This window comes from Bos indicus x Bos taurus, chromosome 22, assembly GCF_003369695.1.
Source record: "Bos indicus x Bos taurus breed Angus x Brahman F1 hybrid chromosome 22, Bos_hybrid_MaternalHap_v2.0, whole genome shotgun sequence".
In the NCBI taxonomy this organism is placed as follows: Eukaryota; Metazoa; Chordata; class Mammalia; order Artiodactyla; family Bovidae; genus Bos; species Bos indicus x Bos taurus.
In genome coordinates this window covers 12,131,011-12,146,284 of record NC_040097.1, presented here as the reverse complement: position 1 = coordinate 12,146,284, position 15,274 = coordinate 12,131,011, and the positions used below count along the sequence as shown (strand labels likewise).

At 50.2% G+C, this 15,274-nt stretch overlaps 1 protein-coding gene across 1 annotated transcript; it reads right to left on the bottom strand.

Moving 5' to 3' along the window:
- Positions 1–554: 554 nt before the first annotated feature.
- PPM1M (protein phosphatase, Mg2+/Mn2+ dependent 1M) lies at positions 555–5,161 on the bottom strand. Its single transcript, XM_027523553.1, has 10 exons — positions 4,890–5,161; positions 4,125–4,248; positions 3,729–3,983; positions 3,163–3,275; positions 2,735–2,819; positions 2,524–2,642; positions 2,323–2,386; positions 1,982–2,089; positions 1,730–1,878; positions 555–1,421 (listed from the first exon to the last, which is right to left on the bottom strand). The coding sequence occupies exons 1-10, from the start codon at positions 5,111–5,113 to the stop codon at positions 1,277–1,279; spliced, it is 1,386 nt and encodes a 461-aa protein (XP_027379354.1). The 5' UTR covers positions 5,114–5,161; the 3' UTR covers positions 555–1,276.
- Between the last annotated feature and the right edge of the window lie 10,113 nt (positions 5,162–15,274).

Sequence of the window (15,274 nt, the reverse complement as noted above, 5' to 3'; positions counted from 1 at the left end):
CTCTGGGAGCCTCCCCAGTGTGTTAAATAAACAAGTTTCACCATCATATTGGGGCTTAGTGGTCCTTGTCCTTTCTGGCTGCAGTTTAAGGCTGTGAGTTGCCTGGTAAGAATTAATCTCAATTGTAAACCAAAGTAAGAGTAGATGAGGGAGGAGTTAGATAAGGCTGAGGTTATGAAATTCAACAAATACTAAGCATCTAAGCCTTGGCCAGTGCTGGATGATAAAAAGGGGTCTTGTGAGGAAGTTGAAGAACTAAACTACTCATGAAACAGCAAGCTCTGGAGCCCCAACTAACTTGTCTCCGGTCAGTAAGTCTAGCTTTATTCTAAATTTACTGTAAACTTTATACTAAAACTACTATAATTTGCATTTTTTAAAAACCCAAAGGCATTCCCTCTGGTACCTCAAGCCCAGAACTCACAGCCAGCAGTGAGGACCCTCCCTTCTGTTCTCCCGGGCAGCAGTTCTCTCACTGGGGCTCATCCCAAGCTGGGAACTAGGGAGGCTGCAGAGAAAACAGTGCTGATTATAGGAAATTTGTAAGGTGGAGCTAAGGCTAAGACTGATTTTTTATTTTAGAAGAGAATGAGAAAAAGCAAAAAGTGTACTATAATGCCAAGCTTTACAGCAATTGACAATTCACAAGGGTTCTCTGCATATAAACATTTAATAGGGAGGTGATGGAAGCAACAAGGGCATTGTCGAGGCATCAGCCTTGGGCAGGGCTGGGGCCAGAGAGGAGCAGTCAGGAGCAGTGATGAGGGCATTCACCACTCAGCCACCTCTGGGGCTCCTTCTGCCTGTTAGTTTCCCCCCCAACTATAGCCCCTGGGTCCGTGCCTCTCCTCCAGCACAGAGGGGAGCAGACCAGGATCTCAGTGACATTCATGCATTAGAGACCTGGATCCAACTACAGGCTGTCTGCCCTTTCTGGCATCCTTGGCCAATGCACTTAGTCCAGCTGTCCCCATTTGGGAATAATGTATTGAGGCTGTTCAGGATCTTCTCCGAGGAGCCTTGCATGGAATCCTAATGTCAAGTGACTGCCATACATTATTATTGACAGCGTTCTTTGCCTGGCAGGGGTGGGGACCTGGGGAACTCCCTATGTTCTTCCAGCTCTGACTGCCTTGTAGAAATGCGCACCTTGAAATAGGCTGGGGTCAGGGCTCGGTCTGGGACTGGGGCAGGCAGACCTGCTGTTGACCGTGGTGGAGGGATACCCATATCGCACCTGGCCCCTTAGTGGTTCTGGGATGCGGTGTCTGAATCCTCAGCGGCTACTGTGCCCCTGGCCCTGGTGGTGCAAGGGAATCACGAACACAGAGACGTCGTCGTAGGACACCTGCCCTTCCTGTATAGGACTGTCGTCCATCCCCTGTGTGCTGCGTATCAGCATCTTGGCCAGCTCCGAGAACCTGTGGGGACCATCCTGCAGATGTACTTTGGGGCCAGATCAAAGAGGCAAGGCCAGCCCTCCGGGAGAGCTCACCCAGTTCTCACTGGACACTTGAGAACTCAAGCAGTGCAGTCTGACTGTGTGGACCATGTGAGTATGGACCCAGAGAATTTGAGGACCCACAGTCACCCCCAGTAAACCTGAGGTAGCTCCAGTCCTGGCCAACTGTTCTTAGCCGGACTCCTCTGTTGTGTTGTCTTCTCCGTACTTCTTAATGCTGCTGCTGGTACTAACCCAGGTCCAGGCAGATCCCAGCAACTACAGTACCTGTGTGGGTCCTCTCGGTTGCCAAGGAGGAAGCTCCGCACCAGCCATGCCACTTGCTCATTGGACAGGACATCCCAAAGCCCATCAGTTGCCATGACAACCACATCCTCCTCCTGGGGCTCCAGCTGGTCCATATTGAGCACAGTCACCTGCAAGGTAAGTCTGAGGTCTCCTCACTGCTCCCTTCCTAGCTCCCGCCAACCTTGCATTGTCTGCCTTACTGGGCAGATGGAAGTGCTGTGGCCCCCTCACCTGTGGGACAGATAGCAAGAAGGGCTTGAGCTGAATATTTGTGTCCAGGACTCTGAGTTGATGGTCTCCTAGACCCCGGGAGACGGCCAGGGTTCCCAGTAGCCGAGCCTGGAAATAATAGAGGTGTGAGGTGATAGCAAACAGCCCCAGAAAATGTACACATAAAGCACACACAGGTGGACTGTGACCCATGGGCCCCTGGGCTGAGGGAGAAACATCCTGTGACCTTGGAGCAGCCCCTAGGACCTCAGCCAAGGCCCCCCACCCCACGAGGGACAAAGGAGCTCCCACCTCCACAGGGGGTGATTCAAGAGGGATTCTCAGAGTGGCCATTTACTGACCTGCCTACCCTGTCCATGAATCAGTGGGTACTTGAGATCCGACTTCTCCACACACTTGTAGCTCCTACCAGGAGCAGACCCAGCATCAACCCAGGCCAACAGGGCCCACCTTGCCTCGTGGAAGGGGACTGCCCCAGGCCACCCAGCTGAGCCTGGACCCCAGGGCCCTCCCCACAGTGTCCCCAACCCCACCTCACTCACCAGCCACTCATGTGGTGATCCCTGAACAAGACCTTCTGCCCCAAGTCATCCCCCTTCAGTCGCCGAGGGAACTCCAGTCGGGTGAACTCACCAGCCAGAAGCTCAGGGTAGATAAAGGCCTGGGATAGGGAGGCCTTGCTCAGATCAGGCTCCCTCTGGTGGCCCAGGAGCTGGGGCTGCATCCACATCCTCCTCCACTAAGAGCACCTACCAGCTGCTGGATCCGCTGCCGCTCAGTCTCTGGGGTGAACTCAGAGCTCAGGGGCCGTACCTCATCCCTCCGCACCAGAATGGCCCTGGATGAAGTTTTAGAGGAGACGGAGAGGTCTGTGGAGCAGCCTCCATCCTTACCCATGGCCTCCCTCCTGCTGGCCCCTCCTCCAACCACCAGGGGCCAGTTCTGCCCATGCCAATCCCTTGCTCAAAGCCCCTCCATGACTGCTTAAGTCCTGCAGGGTAAAGCCTCAACCGTCTGACCTGGTCCCTGCCCCTCTGGCATCTGACACATGCCCGGTACACAAACAACTCAGCCAATCTTCCTCATTTCTGTCTCTCCACTTCCAGCCCCCTTTCACTGTCCCCCCACCTCTCCTGCCCGTCTGCTCGCCCCATCTTGCCCACCTTCCAGGGCTCACTCACCTGCTGTCCCCAGCATTGGCCACATACAGCTTTCCCTTCAGGGACACAGCCACCAGGGCTGTGCAGCCACCCACCTGGCCTGAGGCCTCCAACTCTCGCCCGATCACCTCATCCTGGGGCAAACCAAGGCTGCTTTAGCTGCTGCTTGTACTGCCATTGTGCCAGTGTCCCCAAGCCCCACCCTACAGCGCACTTCCCAACCAGCAAGCATGGCAGTCCCTGCCCAAAGTCTAGCTATGACTCCAGGATCCCTGTGGTCAGGAGATCTAAATATATCCTTGGGGAGGTATGGAAGTCATATTCTAAACAGTGAGGAAGAGAAACCAGGGACCTAAAGGATGTGCAATGAGATAATACAGGTAAAAGCACCTAGCACATATTAATAGGAAGTGCTGGGGAAATAGGAGAGGTTATGATGACTGCTTAATAACAACCCAATTTTATCCTCTCAATCCAAAGATCCAGGGTGATCACAATTAAGTGCAGGGACGCCCCCCTAACCCAGAGTCCCTCAGATCCCTGGGGATAAAACCTTCCCTCCTTCCCCAGCCAAAGGTCACACTCACACACTCCTGAAAGGCACTCTCCAGAGCCCCGATCACCAAGTCTTCTGTTCGAATGCCCTTTTCCTCCACAAACTGGGGGTCACTGGGGCAGACGCAGCAGCCGCTGAGGTGCATGGGGGGCTGAGTGGCCACCATGCCCTCTACCACAGCCTCCAGCTGCCGGCGCAGGCAGGAGTGCAGAGTGTTGGCAGCCAGGATAGCTGCAGCTGGACCGCCGTGCCCATCAAACAGTGCCCAGTAATGACCTGTCAGGAACTGTACAGGAAGGGCTTGGCATCAGGATCTGCCTGGCCTCCCTAGTTGTCCCCTGGCTGAAAATGGGGCACTAGGGCAAGAACCTCAGTCTGCAGTCCTGGCCCCAGTCTATAAGAGGGGCTCAGGCTCAGCTGCACTCACCTCCTCTGAGCACAAGGTCTGCCATTCCTGGTCCTCTTCAACCCCAAACTCACATCTCCGGATGCACAGCTTCCCACAGGCCGCCTGATCCTCATTGAACTCAGATTTCTCTGCGTTGATGATTCTGAGGCCAGGATGTGATCAGTGACCCTTTTAGGGACACACCTCTGCCCCCATGGACACAGAGAACAGTTGAAACATAGAAGGGAGCCCTCCCTCTGGAGCAATAGCCACCGTGCTGTCCCTAACACACACCTGGACAAACAAATGCTGGTAGTTTGCAAACTGTTCAGTGATCTCACAGCTAAGGCAAAACTCAGGACTCAGCCCCTCTGGAGCTTACCTGCTGTCCTGGGCTGGGAGGTAAGGGCAAGGCTGCCTAGGGAGGTGTGAGGCTTCCTTGCCTATCGGCTGCCCCATCTCAGCCATAACCCAGGGTGAGATGTGTGTGTGTGAGGAGTGGAAGGACTCTCCAAAGCCCAGAACGCTGGACCTCTGCCCAGTGACACTACCTCTTTTGGAAGCCTGAGGGGGTAGGTTTTTGGGCTGAGAGGGCAGGTCCTTCCCGATGGGATGCGGGAGGGACCCAGAGGAAGCTATCCACAAGGTCGGGGGCGCGGGATCCTTCACTCAGCTGAGCCTGTTTTCTCAGTCGCCAGCACGGGACCCCGGGCGGGATCATGGGGTGGGGGACGCGGCCTCAGGATAAGACTCGCGGGGAGGGGGGAGGTTCGGGCGGGGGCCCGTTTGGGGCCGGGCACTCACTCGGCGTAGCCTGCGTTCCAGGGCAGCGAGCGGCCCCGTACCGGGCTGCGCACGGGCCGGGCGTCCGGGCGGCGCGAGGCGTCGTTGGTGCCGGAGCTGGAGCCCGAGCCGCGCAGGAAGCGGGGCCGCCGGTAGGGCACAGGGCTGGTGCGGGGCCGGGGTGGCCGCGGCGCGGGGAGCGGGCCCCTCGGCAGGAAGCGGCGCCGGAACCAGTCGGCTGACATGGCGCGTTGGCCGGGGGCTGCCCGCGGGGCGCCGGGCGAGAGGCTGGGCCGACGGCACCGCCCACTAGTCCCCGGAGGAGGAAGCGGGCTAGGGGCGGGGCGGAGCCGGCTGCGCGGCGACGCCCCCAAACCCCAACCTCCCTGCCGCCCGGGAGGGAGCCTGTGCGCGGCCTGGGTGCCATCAAACCTACCGACAAGCCGATGGTGTTATCAACCCCACTTTACAGGCAAGAACACTGAGCCTAGAGAGACAAAGAGGCTGGCCTCCGCTCACCCAGGAACCTGAGCAGGCTGAGGTTCACCCACCCGTACGGGGCACGAGCCTCTGAGAGGGAAAGTGCCTCCTCCCCGCTCAGGGAGGCTGTAGGGGTCCGGGGCCTCCAGGTTGGATCAATGTCCATGGCAGAGACTCAGGTCTCTTCTTGCTAGCCCGGAACCTTACACAAGGGCAAGATGGGAACAGGATGTACTTGGAGGTGTCACACGCCTGACACATTGAGTAAGAGGCTCAGAGCACAGTGTTCCCTCAGGTGACCTGCGTGCCTCACTCGCTTGGCCTGGCACCCTCCACTTTCAGACCGGGCTTGGTGGTCACCCTGGCCTTCCTTATCCTGAGCGTCCACTCCCACCCTCAAGGCCAAGTCTTGTAAACACTGTGCCTCCGATCAAGATGTCCTCTCTAGACAGACAGCAGGGGCCTCACTAGAGTGTTAAGTGACTGATGGGCAAACAGAATCCTTGGTCCCCGAAACACCAACTAGTCAGAGTTGAGACTTGTGACTAAGGGAAGTGAAAGACTTTCATCTGGGCTGGGGGCAAGATGTAAGCCTCTTGACTCCTGGCTGCCTACCACCATGGGGTCTGCAGCTGTGTCCCCCTTCACACCTGCATGTTAACAGTGCTTTGTCACCCTCTGCCGCTGAAGCCCAGCTTCCCATGCAGGACTGTTACTTCCATCTCAGAACAAGGACTCCTGAGGCCCACAGAGGGGAAGTGTCCTGACACCCAAAGCTGTGCTGTTTCCACTATGACAGTGCAGCTGACTCAGAGCCCCCACAGGGGATTTCTCTTCCCCTTTCCTCCTCTGGGAAGACAGGCCTGACCACTCAAAACCCCTGAGGCCCCACAACCCAGGGCCCTGGGGCAGGGGAGGGGGCGGGAGGGTGTGCTACAGGAGCAGTCCCTACCTTCGCTTCCATGCCTAAGCCCAGCACTTGCTCACTGGTCTTTACTTCCTCCTGGAGGCCAGCCCTGCCCCACTGGGAGTTCCCCCCACCCACAGAGTATGGTTCCTGGGGCAGGGGAGCTGTGCCCAACAAGCTGTCCCTCAAGTAACTCAGTTCCAGCTAGCCTGGAAGCTAATTTACTGCCAAGCTAAATTAGCCTGGGAGTTAATTTACTGTCCCCACTTGGTGTGTCAGACCCCAAGCAAGAGAAAAGCACTAATGGAAATGAGCTCACCTGTAGTGATGGGGAAGTCCTGGTGGACGATGCTTGAATCAGCCTTCAAAGGGGAAGGGGACAAAGAGAAGGCTTTCTAAAGGACACCTGAGCTACAACCTGTCATTGGGACAAAATGCACCAGTGACCCAGAGTGGGGCAAACCCAATTCTATCAGTGGGGTGACCGCCTCATCCCATCAGCCAATGGCTCATAGGCTTTTAAAGTCTAAAACCAGAGGCACCAATGCAAACAGTCTATTCCCCACACTTATCATCTCAGACTCCCCGGGTGGATGAAGATCCTGTTCTCTTAGGTGTATTCAGAGACACTCCTGGCAGCCAGGAGTCACAGGTGGTCTGTTGCCCACCTTAACTATTTTGAGTTTTCAGAGCCATGTAGAATCCGATGGCAATCCCATCCTCCCTGTTCCAAGGGGGCCTGAGCATTCCTCCAGTGCTACCCAGGCTTCTATGGTTCCATAGGCTCCCGGGAGCCTCTGCTCCTGTCTGGATCCCAAGACTGATTCTCTTGGTTTACTCTGTTATTTTGCTTCAGCAAAGTGGTGGGTATGTCTAAGAAAGGTTGACTGGATTCTGATCATTTTTCTGGGTCCTGGTAAGTCTGAAAGAGCTTGTATTCTGTCTTTGCTTTTTGTTTTTTAAAAATGTATTTGGCTGTGCCGGGTCTTAGTTGCACGTGTGGGATCTTCCTTGCAATGCGTCGGATCTAGTTCCTGGACCCCTGCATTGGGAGCATGGAGTCTTAACCACTGGACCATCAGAGAAGGGAAGTCCCTGCCTTTGCTTTTTATTTAATATTTCGGTCCAGAATTCTTTCTGACTGCTCTGTCATTGTTTTTTTGGCTGTTACTGCTGCTGAAATCCAGTACCCCATCACTCCCAGGACTTTGGAATGGCCCATGTCTGCCTTTTTCTGTCTCCAGAAGCCTCCAGGCTCTTCTGTGTCTAGTGTCTGAAGTTGTAGGTGAGGTTCCTTGGGGTGGGTCTGTCTTCATTTCTGGGTTGAGTCCTCCTGCTGCTGCTGCTGCTGCTAAGTCGCTTCAGTCATGTCCAGCTCTGTGCGACCCCATAGACAGCAGCCCACCAGGCTCCTCCGTCCCTGGGATTCTCCAGGCAAGAACACTGGAGTGGGTTGCCATTTCCTTCTCCAGTGCAGGAAAGTGAAAAGTGAAAGTAGCAATTCCTCACTTTCCAATGACACCCTTCTCCCAACTGCTCGAGCGAACTCAAGCCTGCCCCCTCCTGGCCAGAGACCTCTCCTCAGCTAACCCAGCTGGCCTGTGAGGGATAGAGGGCCATTTTTAGGCTGTGTTTGTTTGTTTGTTTTTTCCACTCACAATGAAAAGGCTTTTGTTGAATTCCATATCTGTTCTTAACAAGATTTTAGATTTAATTTAAAATATTTAATACATTTCATTATGACTCAGTTTCCTTCCCTGAAGTCAAACAATGGTGCTACTTTCTAGTGAATCCTTCCAGAGGTGTCAAGGGCATGCTGTGCACGTGCATGCAAAGCAAAACAAAACCACCTAAGACCAGGGACAACGAGTGCTGGAAGAATGTGGAGAAAAGGGAACTCTCATGTATTGTTGCTGGGAAGGTAAATTGGTGCAGCCACTATGGAGAACAGTATTCAGTTCAGTTCAGTTCAGTTGCTCAGTCGTGTCTGACTCTTTGCAACCCCATGAATCGCAGCACGCCAGGCCTCCCTGTCCATCACCAACTCCCAGAGTTCACTCAGACTCACATCCATCGAGTCAGTGATGCCATCCAGCCATCTCATCCTCTGTCGTCCCCTTCTCCTCCTGCCCGCAATCCCTCCCAGCATCAGAGTCTTTTCTAATGAGTAACTCTTCGCATGAGGTGGCCAAAGTACTGGAGTTTCAGCTTTAGCATCATTCCTTCCAAAGAAATCCCAGGGCTGATCTCCTTCAGAATGGACTGGTTGGATCTCCTTGCAGTCCAAGGGACTCTCAAGAGTCTTCTCCAACACCACAGTTCAAAAGCATCAATTCTTCGGCACTCAGCTTTCTTCACAGTCCAACTCTCACATCCATACATGACCACTGGAAAAACCATAGCCTTGACTAGATGGACCTTTGTTGGCAAAGTAATGCCTCTGCTTTTGAATATGCTATCTAGGTTGGTCATAACTTTCCTTCCAAGGAGAACAGTATGGTGGTTCCTCAAAAAAACTAAAAATAGAACTACTGTATGACCCAGCAATTGTACTTCTTGATATTTATCTGAAGAAAACAAAATCACTACCTTAAAAAGCTATCTGCCCCACCATGTTTATTGCAGCATTATTTACAATAGCCAAGACATGGAAAAAAACGTGTGTCATCAATGAATGAATGGGTAAAAAAAACTGTATCTCTATGGTGGCTCAGATAGTAAAGAACCTGCCTGCAATGCAGGAGACCTGGGTTTGATCCCTGGGTCAGGAAGATACCCTGGAGAAGGTAATAGCAACCCACTCCACTATTCTTGCCTGGAGAATCCCAAGGACAGAGGAGCCTGGTGGGCTATATAGTCCGTGGGGTCACAAAGAGTTGGAGATATATATATATATATATAACACAAATGATAGGATACTCTACACTGTATCCTGCATGTGCAGTTTTCATAAAGATACCTTTATCTTTTCTTGCATCAGTTCTTCAAGAGCTGCCTTGTTCCTTGTGGGGGCTACCGAGCAGTCTCTGCAAACATGCAGACTTTATGTAGCTAGTCCCCCAGTGTGAACATTTGAATAGTTTTCTATTTTTTTGCTTTACAAGTTTTTTGTGTGGGCATATTGGTAGGATCAGTTCCTACTAACAGAATTGTGGCATCAAAGGCATTCATTGTTCACAGCAACACTATTCATAACAGCCAAAAGTTGGAAACAACCCAAGTTGTTCATCAGCTGGATGAATGGATGGACAAACAGTAGCACATATGCACAATGGAATACTATTCAGCCATAAAAAGAATGAAATGCTGATACACTGTACAAGGTAGATGAACCTGCAAAACATTATATTAAGAAGCTGGACACAAAAGGTCACATATTTTATGTTTCTAAGATGGTTGGATGGCATCACCAACACAATGGACATGAGTTTGAGCAAACTCCAGGATATAGTGAAGGACAGGGGAGCCTGGCGTGCTGCGTGCAGTCCATGGGGTCACCAAAGAGTCAGACACAACTGAGCGACTGAACAACGTATTAAATATCCAAAGTAAGTAAATCCATAGAAATAGAGAGGAGACTGATGGTTGCCAGGGGCTGAGAGTAGGGGAGAATTGGAAGTAACTGCTTAATGAATATAGAGTTTTATTTTGGAGTGATAAATAATGTTTTGGAATTAGATAGAGGTGGTGGTTGTACAACATACTGGACATACTGAATTGTTCAGTTTAAAATGGTTAATCTTTTAATGTATTATTTATTTCATCGTGCTGGACTTAGATGTGGCATGTGAACTCTCTAGTAAAAGCTCAGGCTTTTACTAGTTGTGGCAACCGGGGGCTACTCTTCACTGCAGGCTTCCCGTTGCAGTGGCTTCTCCTGTTTCAGAGCACAGACTCCAGGCGGGGGTTGGTGGTGGTGGTATTCAGTAGTTGTGGCACTCAGGCTCAGCTGCCCTGAAACATGTGAGGATCTTCCCAGAGCAGGGATCAGACCCATGTCCCATGCACTGGCAAGTGGATTCATTAACCACTGAACCACCAAGGAGGTCCCTTTAGGGTTTGCTTGTTTTAATTAGATAATTTGGCTTCTCTTGAGTCTGTAGCATGCAGGATCTTCCATTGCAATGCGTGGACTCTCTAATTGTGGTGCACAGGCTCAGTATAAAATGGTTAATTTTATGTTATGTGAATTTCACAATTTAAAAGAAAAAGGGGGAGAGGGAATACATGTAATAATTTGTAGATATTGTCCTACACAAAGGTGGCACCAATCAGCCTATTTCCCCATCCTTTGACCATTGCAGTTTTGTAATAAAGTTTTTAATTTTTACCTAAGGGCTTTCCAGGTGGCGCTAGTGGTAAAGAATTCATTTGTCAATGCAGGAGATGCAGGAGTTGTGGGTTCCATTCCTGTATTGGGAAGATCCCCTGGAGGAGGGCATGACAACCCACTCCAGTATTCTTGTCTGGAAAATTCCATGGACAGAGGAGGCTGCTGGGCTACAGTCCATGGGGTCTCAAGGAGCTCGACACGACTGAGCAACTGAACAGACATACCTTTAATTTTTACCTATAAGTAAAAAATATGCAAGTCTAGTTTGACTTTCACTTAATAGGAGAAGATAACCAACTTTTCACAGATTTGAGAGACATTATTTGCAGTTCATTTCCTATAGATGGTCTTTTTGTATCCTGTGCCCAGTCTTCTTACTGATCTATTGGTCTTTTTCTTATTGATGTATGAGAGTTCTTTATATATAAAAGAAATAAACTCTTTATTTTGAAATGATTTGCAAGTATATTATTTGTAGTCGGTTACAATTTTATGTGATATTAAATGGTTTGCCTTGGAAACGAACAGAGATCATTCTGTCATTTTTGAGATTCCATCCAAGTACTGCATTTCAGACTCTTCTGTTGACCATGATGGGGACTCCATTTCTTCTAAGGGATTCCTGCCCACAGTAGTAGATATAACGGTCATCAGAGTTAAATTCACCCATTCCAGTCCATTTTAGTTTGCTGATTCCTAGAATGTCGACATTCACTCTTGCCATCTCCTGTTTGACCAGTTCCAATTTGCCTTGATTCATGGACCTAACATTCCAGGTTCCTATGCAATATTGCTCTTTACAGCATTGGACCTTGCTTCTATCACCAGTCACATCCACAACTGGGTATGGTTTTTGCTTTGGCCTCCATCCCTTCATTCTTTCTGGAGTTTCTATCTCCTGTAGTATATTGGGCACCTACTGACCAATTGGGGGGTTCCTCTTTCAGTATCCTATCATTTTGCCTTTTCATACTGTTCATGGGGTTCTCAAGGCAAGAATACTGAAGTGGTTTGCCATTCCCTTCTCCAGTGGACCACATTCTGTCAGACCTCTCCACCATGACCCGCTCATCTTGGGTGGCCCCACACGGCATGGCTTAGTTTCATTGAGTTAGACAAGGCTGTGGTCCATGTGATCAGATTGGCTAGTTTTCTGTGATTATGGTTTCAGTGTGTCTGCCCTCTGATGCCCTCTTGCAACATCTACCGTCTTACTTGGGTTTCTCTTACATTGAACGTGGGGTACCTCTTCACGGCTGCTCCAGCAAAGCGCAGCCGCTGCTCCTTATCTTGGATGAGGTTGCCCCTCCTGACCTTAAACGTGGAGTAGCTGCTCTCAGCCCTCTTGCGCCTGTGCAGCTGCCACTCCCTGGACGTGGGATAGCTCCTCTTGGCCGCCGCCCCTGACCTCGGGCATGGGGTAGCTCCTCTCAGCCACCGCCCCTGTATATTGTCACCCTGCTTATTTAACTTCTATGCAGAGTACATCATGAGAAACACGGGGCTGGAAGAAGCACAAGCTGGAATTAAGATTGCTGGGAGAAATATTAATAAACTCAGATATGCAGATGACACCACCCTTATGGCAGAAAGTGAAGAGGAACTAAAAAGCCTCTTGATGAAAGTGAAAGAGGAGAGTGAAAAAGTTGCCTTAAAGCTCAACATTCAGAAAACGAAGATCATGGCATCCGGTCCCACCACTTCATGGGAAATAGATGGGGAAACAGTGGAAACAGTGTCAGACTTTCTTTTTTGGGGCTCCAAAATCACTGCAGATGGTGATTGCAGCCATGAAATTAAGATGCTTACTCCTTGGAAGGAAAGTTATGACCAACCTAGATAGCATATTCAAAAGCAGAGATATTACTTGGTCAACAAAGGTCCGTCTAGTCAAGGCTACGGTTTTTCCAGTGGTGAATGTATGGATGTGAGAGTTGGACTGTGAAGAAAGCTGAGTGCCGAAGAATTGATGCTTTTGAACTGTGGTGTTGGAGAAGACTCTTGAGAGTTCCTTGGACTGCAAGGAGATCCAACCAGTCCATCCTAAAAGAGACCAGTCCTGGGTGTTCATTGGTAGGACTGATGCTGAGGCTGAAACTCCAATACTTTGGCCACCTCATGTGAAGAGTTGACTCATTGGAAAAGACCCTGATGCTGGGAGGGATTGGGGGCAGGAGGAGAAGGGGACGACAGAGGATGAGATGGCTGGATGGCATCACCGACTCAATGGACATGAGTTTGGGTGAACTCCAGGAGTTGGTGATGGACAGGGAGGCCTGGCGTGCTGAGATTCATGGGGTCACAAAGAGTCAGATATGACTGAGCGACTGAACTGAAATGAACTGAACAGTTTTATGTTTCTGTTTTTATTTTGACTGTGGGTTTTTCTATATAGACTTTTTCTTCCTTTTTAAAAACTTGTTACAATGTTGTATTGGTTTCTGCCATACATACAACTCGAATCAGCCATAATACAATTTTTATTTTTAGTGTAAATGAATTTTTTTTCTCTTATGGTTTCTAGGTTTGGTAACATACCAGGAGGACTTCTCCATTCCAAGATTTTACAATCTCCTCCCTTTGTTTCAGTAATTTTATATTAACGTGTGTTAGTCGCTCAGTCGGAGAAGGCAATGGCACCCCACTCCAGTACTCTTTCGTGGAAAATCCTATGGACGGAGGAGCCTGGTAGGCTGCAGTCCATGGGGTCGCTATGAGTCAGACACGACTGAGTGACTTCACTTTCACTTTTCACTTTCCTGCATTGGAGAAGGAAATGGCAACCCACTCCAGTGTTCTTGCCTGGAGAATCCCAGGGATGGAGGAGCCTGGTGGGCTGCCATCTATGGGGTCGCACAGAGTCGGACACGACTGAAGCGACTTAGCAGCAGCAGCAGCAGTCGCTCAGTTGTGTCCAACTCTTTGTGACCCATAGACAGTAATCTGCCAGGCTCCTCTGTCCATGGGATTTCCCAGGTAAGAATACTGGAGAGGATTGCCATTTCCTTTTCCAGGGGATCTTCTTGACCCATGGATTGAACCCAGGTCTTCTGCATTGCAGGCAGATTCTTTACTGCCTGAGCCACCAAGAAGTCCTTTATATTAATAGTTCACTTAAAAAAAATTTTTTTTTTTAATCTTTGACTCATCTGAAAAAAAATACATTCAAATAATTTCAATGGCTGACTCTGTGTTGAGAAACATCGGCAAGAAAGGAGCAACCAACCTGTTCCTGGACACCCTGATCATCCCTGGGCTCGTGTGAGGAGCTGCGTGCAGCTTTCTCATCTTTCTGTCTGAAACCAGATCTCAGCTAGAGATGGAGTCTGTTTGGATGCTCCACTGTTCCCTGGGCTCCTGGCTTGCATCACAGGCTCTGAAACTGAGCAGGACTGAGCCACAATCCCATTCTCTCAGGAAGTTCCTTTCTCTGGTTTAACTCTTTTCACTCAGGTGTGAGACAGTGATGGAGGCCGTGGGGGCCACTGCCCAGAAGGATTTCTCATCCTTTGTCCTAATTTCTAGAGTAAAGGAAACTTAGGTTCTTGGGGAACACTCACTGCCTGGTGACTTGGATCAAATCACTTTATTTCTCCAAACCTCAGATTCTAAATGTGTAAGGAGACAGTAACACCTACCCTGTAGGACTGTCGTGAGTATTAAGCAAATGTGCCCTGCCATAGTAACTGTGCAACACACAGACTCACAGTTCATTCAGACTTTTTTTTTTTTTTTTGGCAAATATTATTGGGGACCCACTAATCCTGGGCACTATTGGGAATAGAGCAGTGTTGGGGATAGAGCAAGGGCAAAAACTTAACGACTGGTGGGAGGAAGACAATAAAGAAATAAGCAAGTAAATGTTAAGTAGTGATAAAAACAAAGAGAATGATGCAGGGTGGGGCCAACCAGGTAGCAGGGGAGACCTTGATGTTAAGACAGCCATGTAGTTCATCTAGTGATGGGACATTTTAATAGGGAACAGAACCCTATTATTTTTTTAATTAATCTGTTTTCTTGGTTAATTCCTGTTTCCAAGAGGTTGAGGTTCTTATGGTTCTGTGGAGCTGCCAAGTGTTCTTGTGGAGGGAGGCAGGTCTGAGAGCTGATATAACCAGAGTCTCGGTGTTGCTGGCCTCAGTGGGCTGTGAGAGAGCTGGGGGCACTTGCCTATGAACTGTTCTCCCCACAGCTGGTTTCACTGTCACAAGTGGTTTTTAGGTTCCATAGTAAGTGCTGAAGTGGTCATGGTGAGCTCACTGCACAGGCCCAGTCCTCGGGGTGTGCACAGGAAGATGAATAAGAAAAAACCTTTCATTTTGTGTGTGCTGGAGAAACCCAGGGTGTGGGGCACACAGAGGAGGGCTCAATGCTGCCTAGTTAGGGTGAGGTAGGGACAGGGGGCAGGGAGCTCAAGCTGAGGCCTGATACCAGGCAGGCCACATACTCCATCACCAACTCTCAGCAACCCCAGGCCTCAAAGCCTTTCTAACCTTCCCAACCAAAGTCCCAGTACAGGCTCTGATTGGACAGACTGTCCAATCATGTGCTCACCCTGACTCAATCACAGTGGCCTGGAAGATACATTCTGTTGGTAACCAGCAGGCAGGGGCTGATGTCAGAGAAGGCAACGCTCATGGCTATGGAGTCAGAAGTTGATTAGGAGTTGGGAAGTTTCTCAGACTC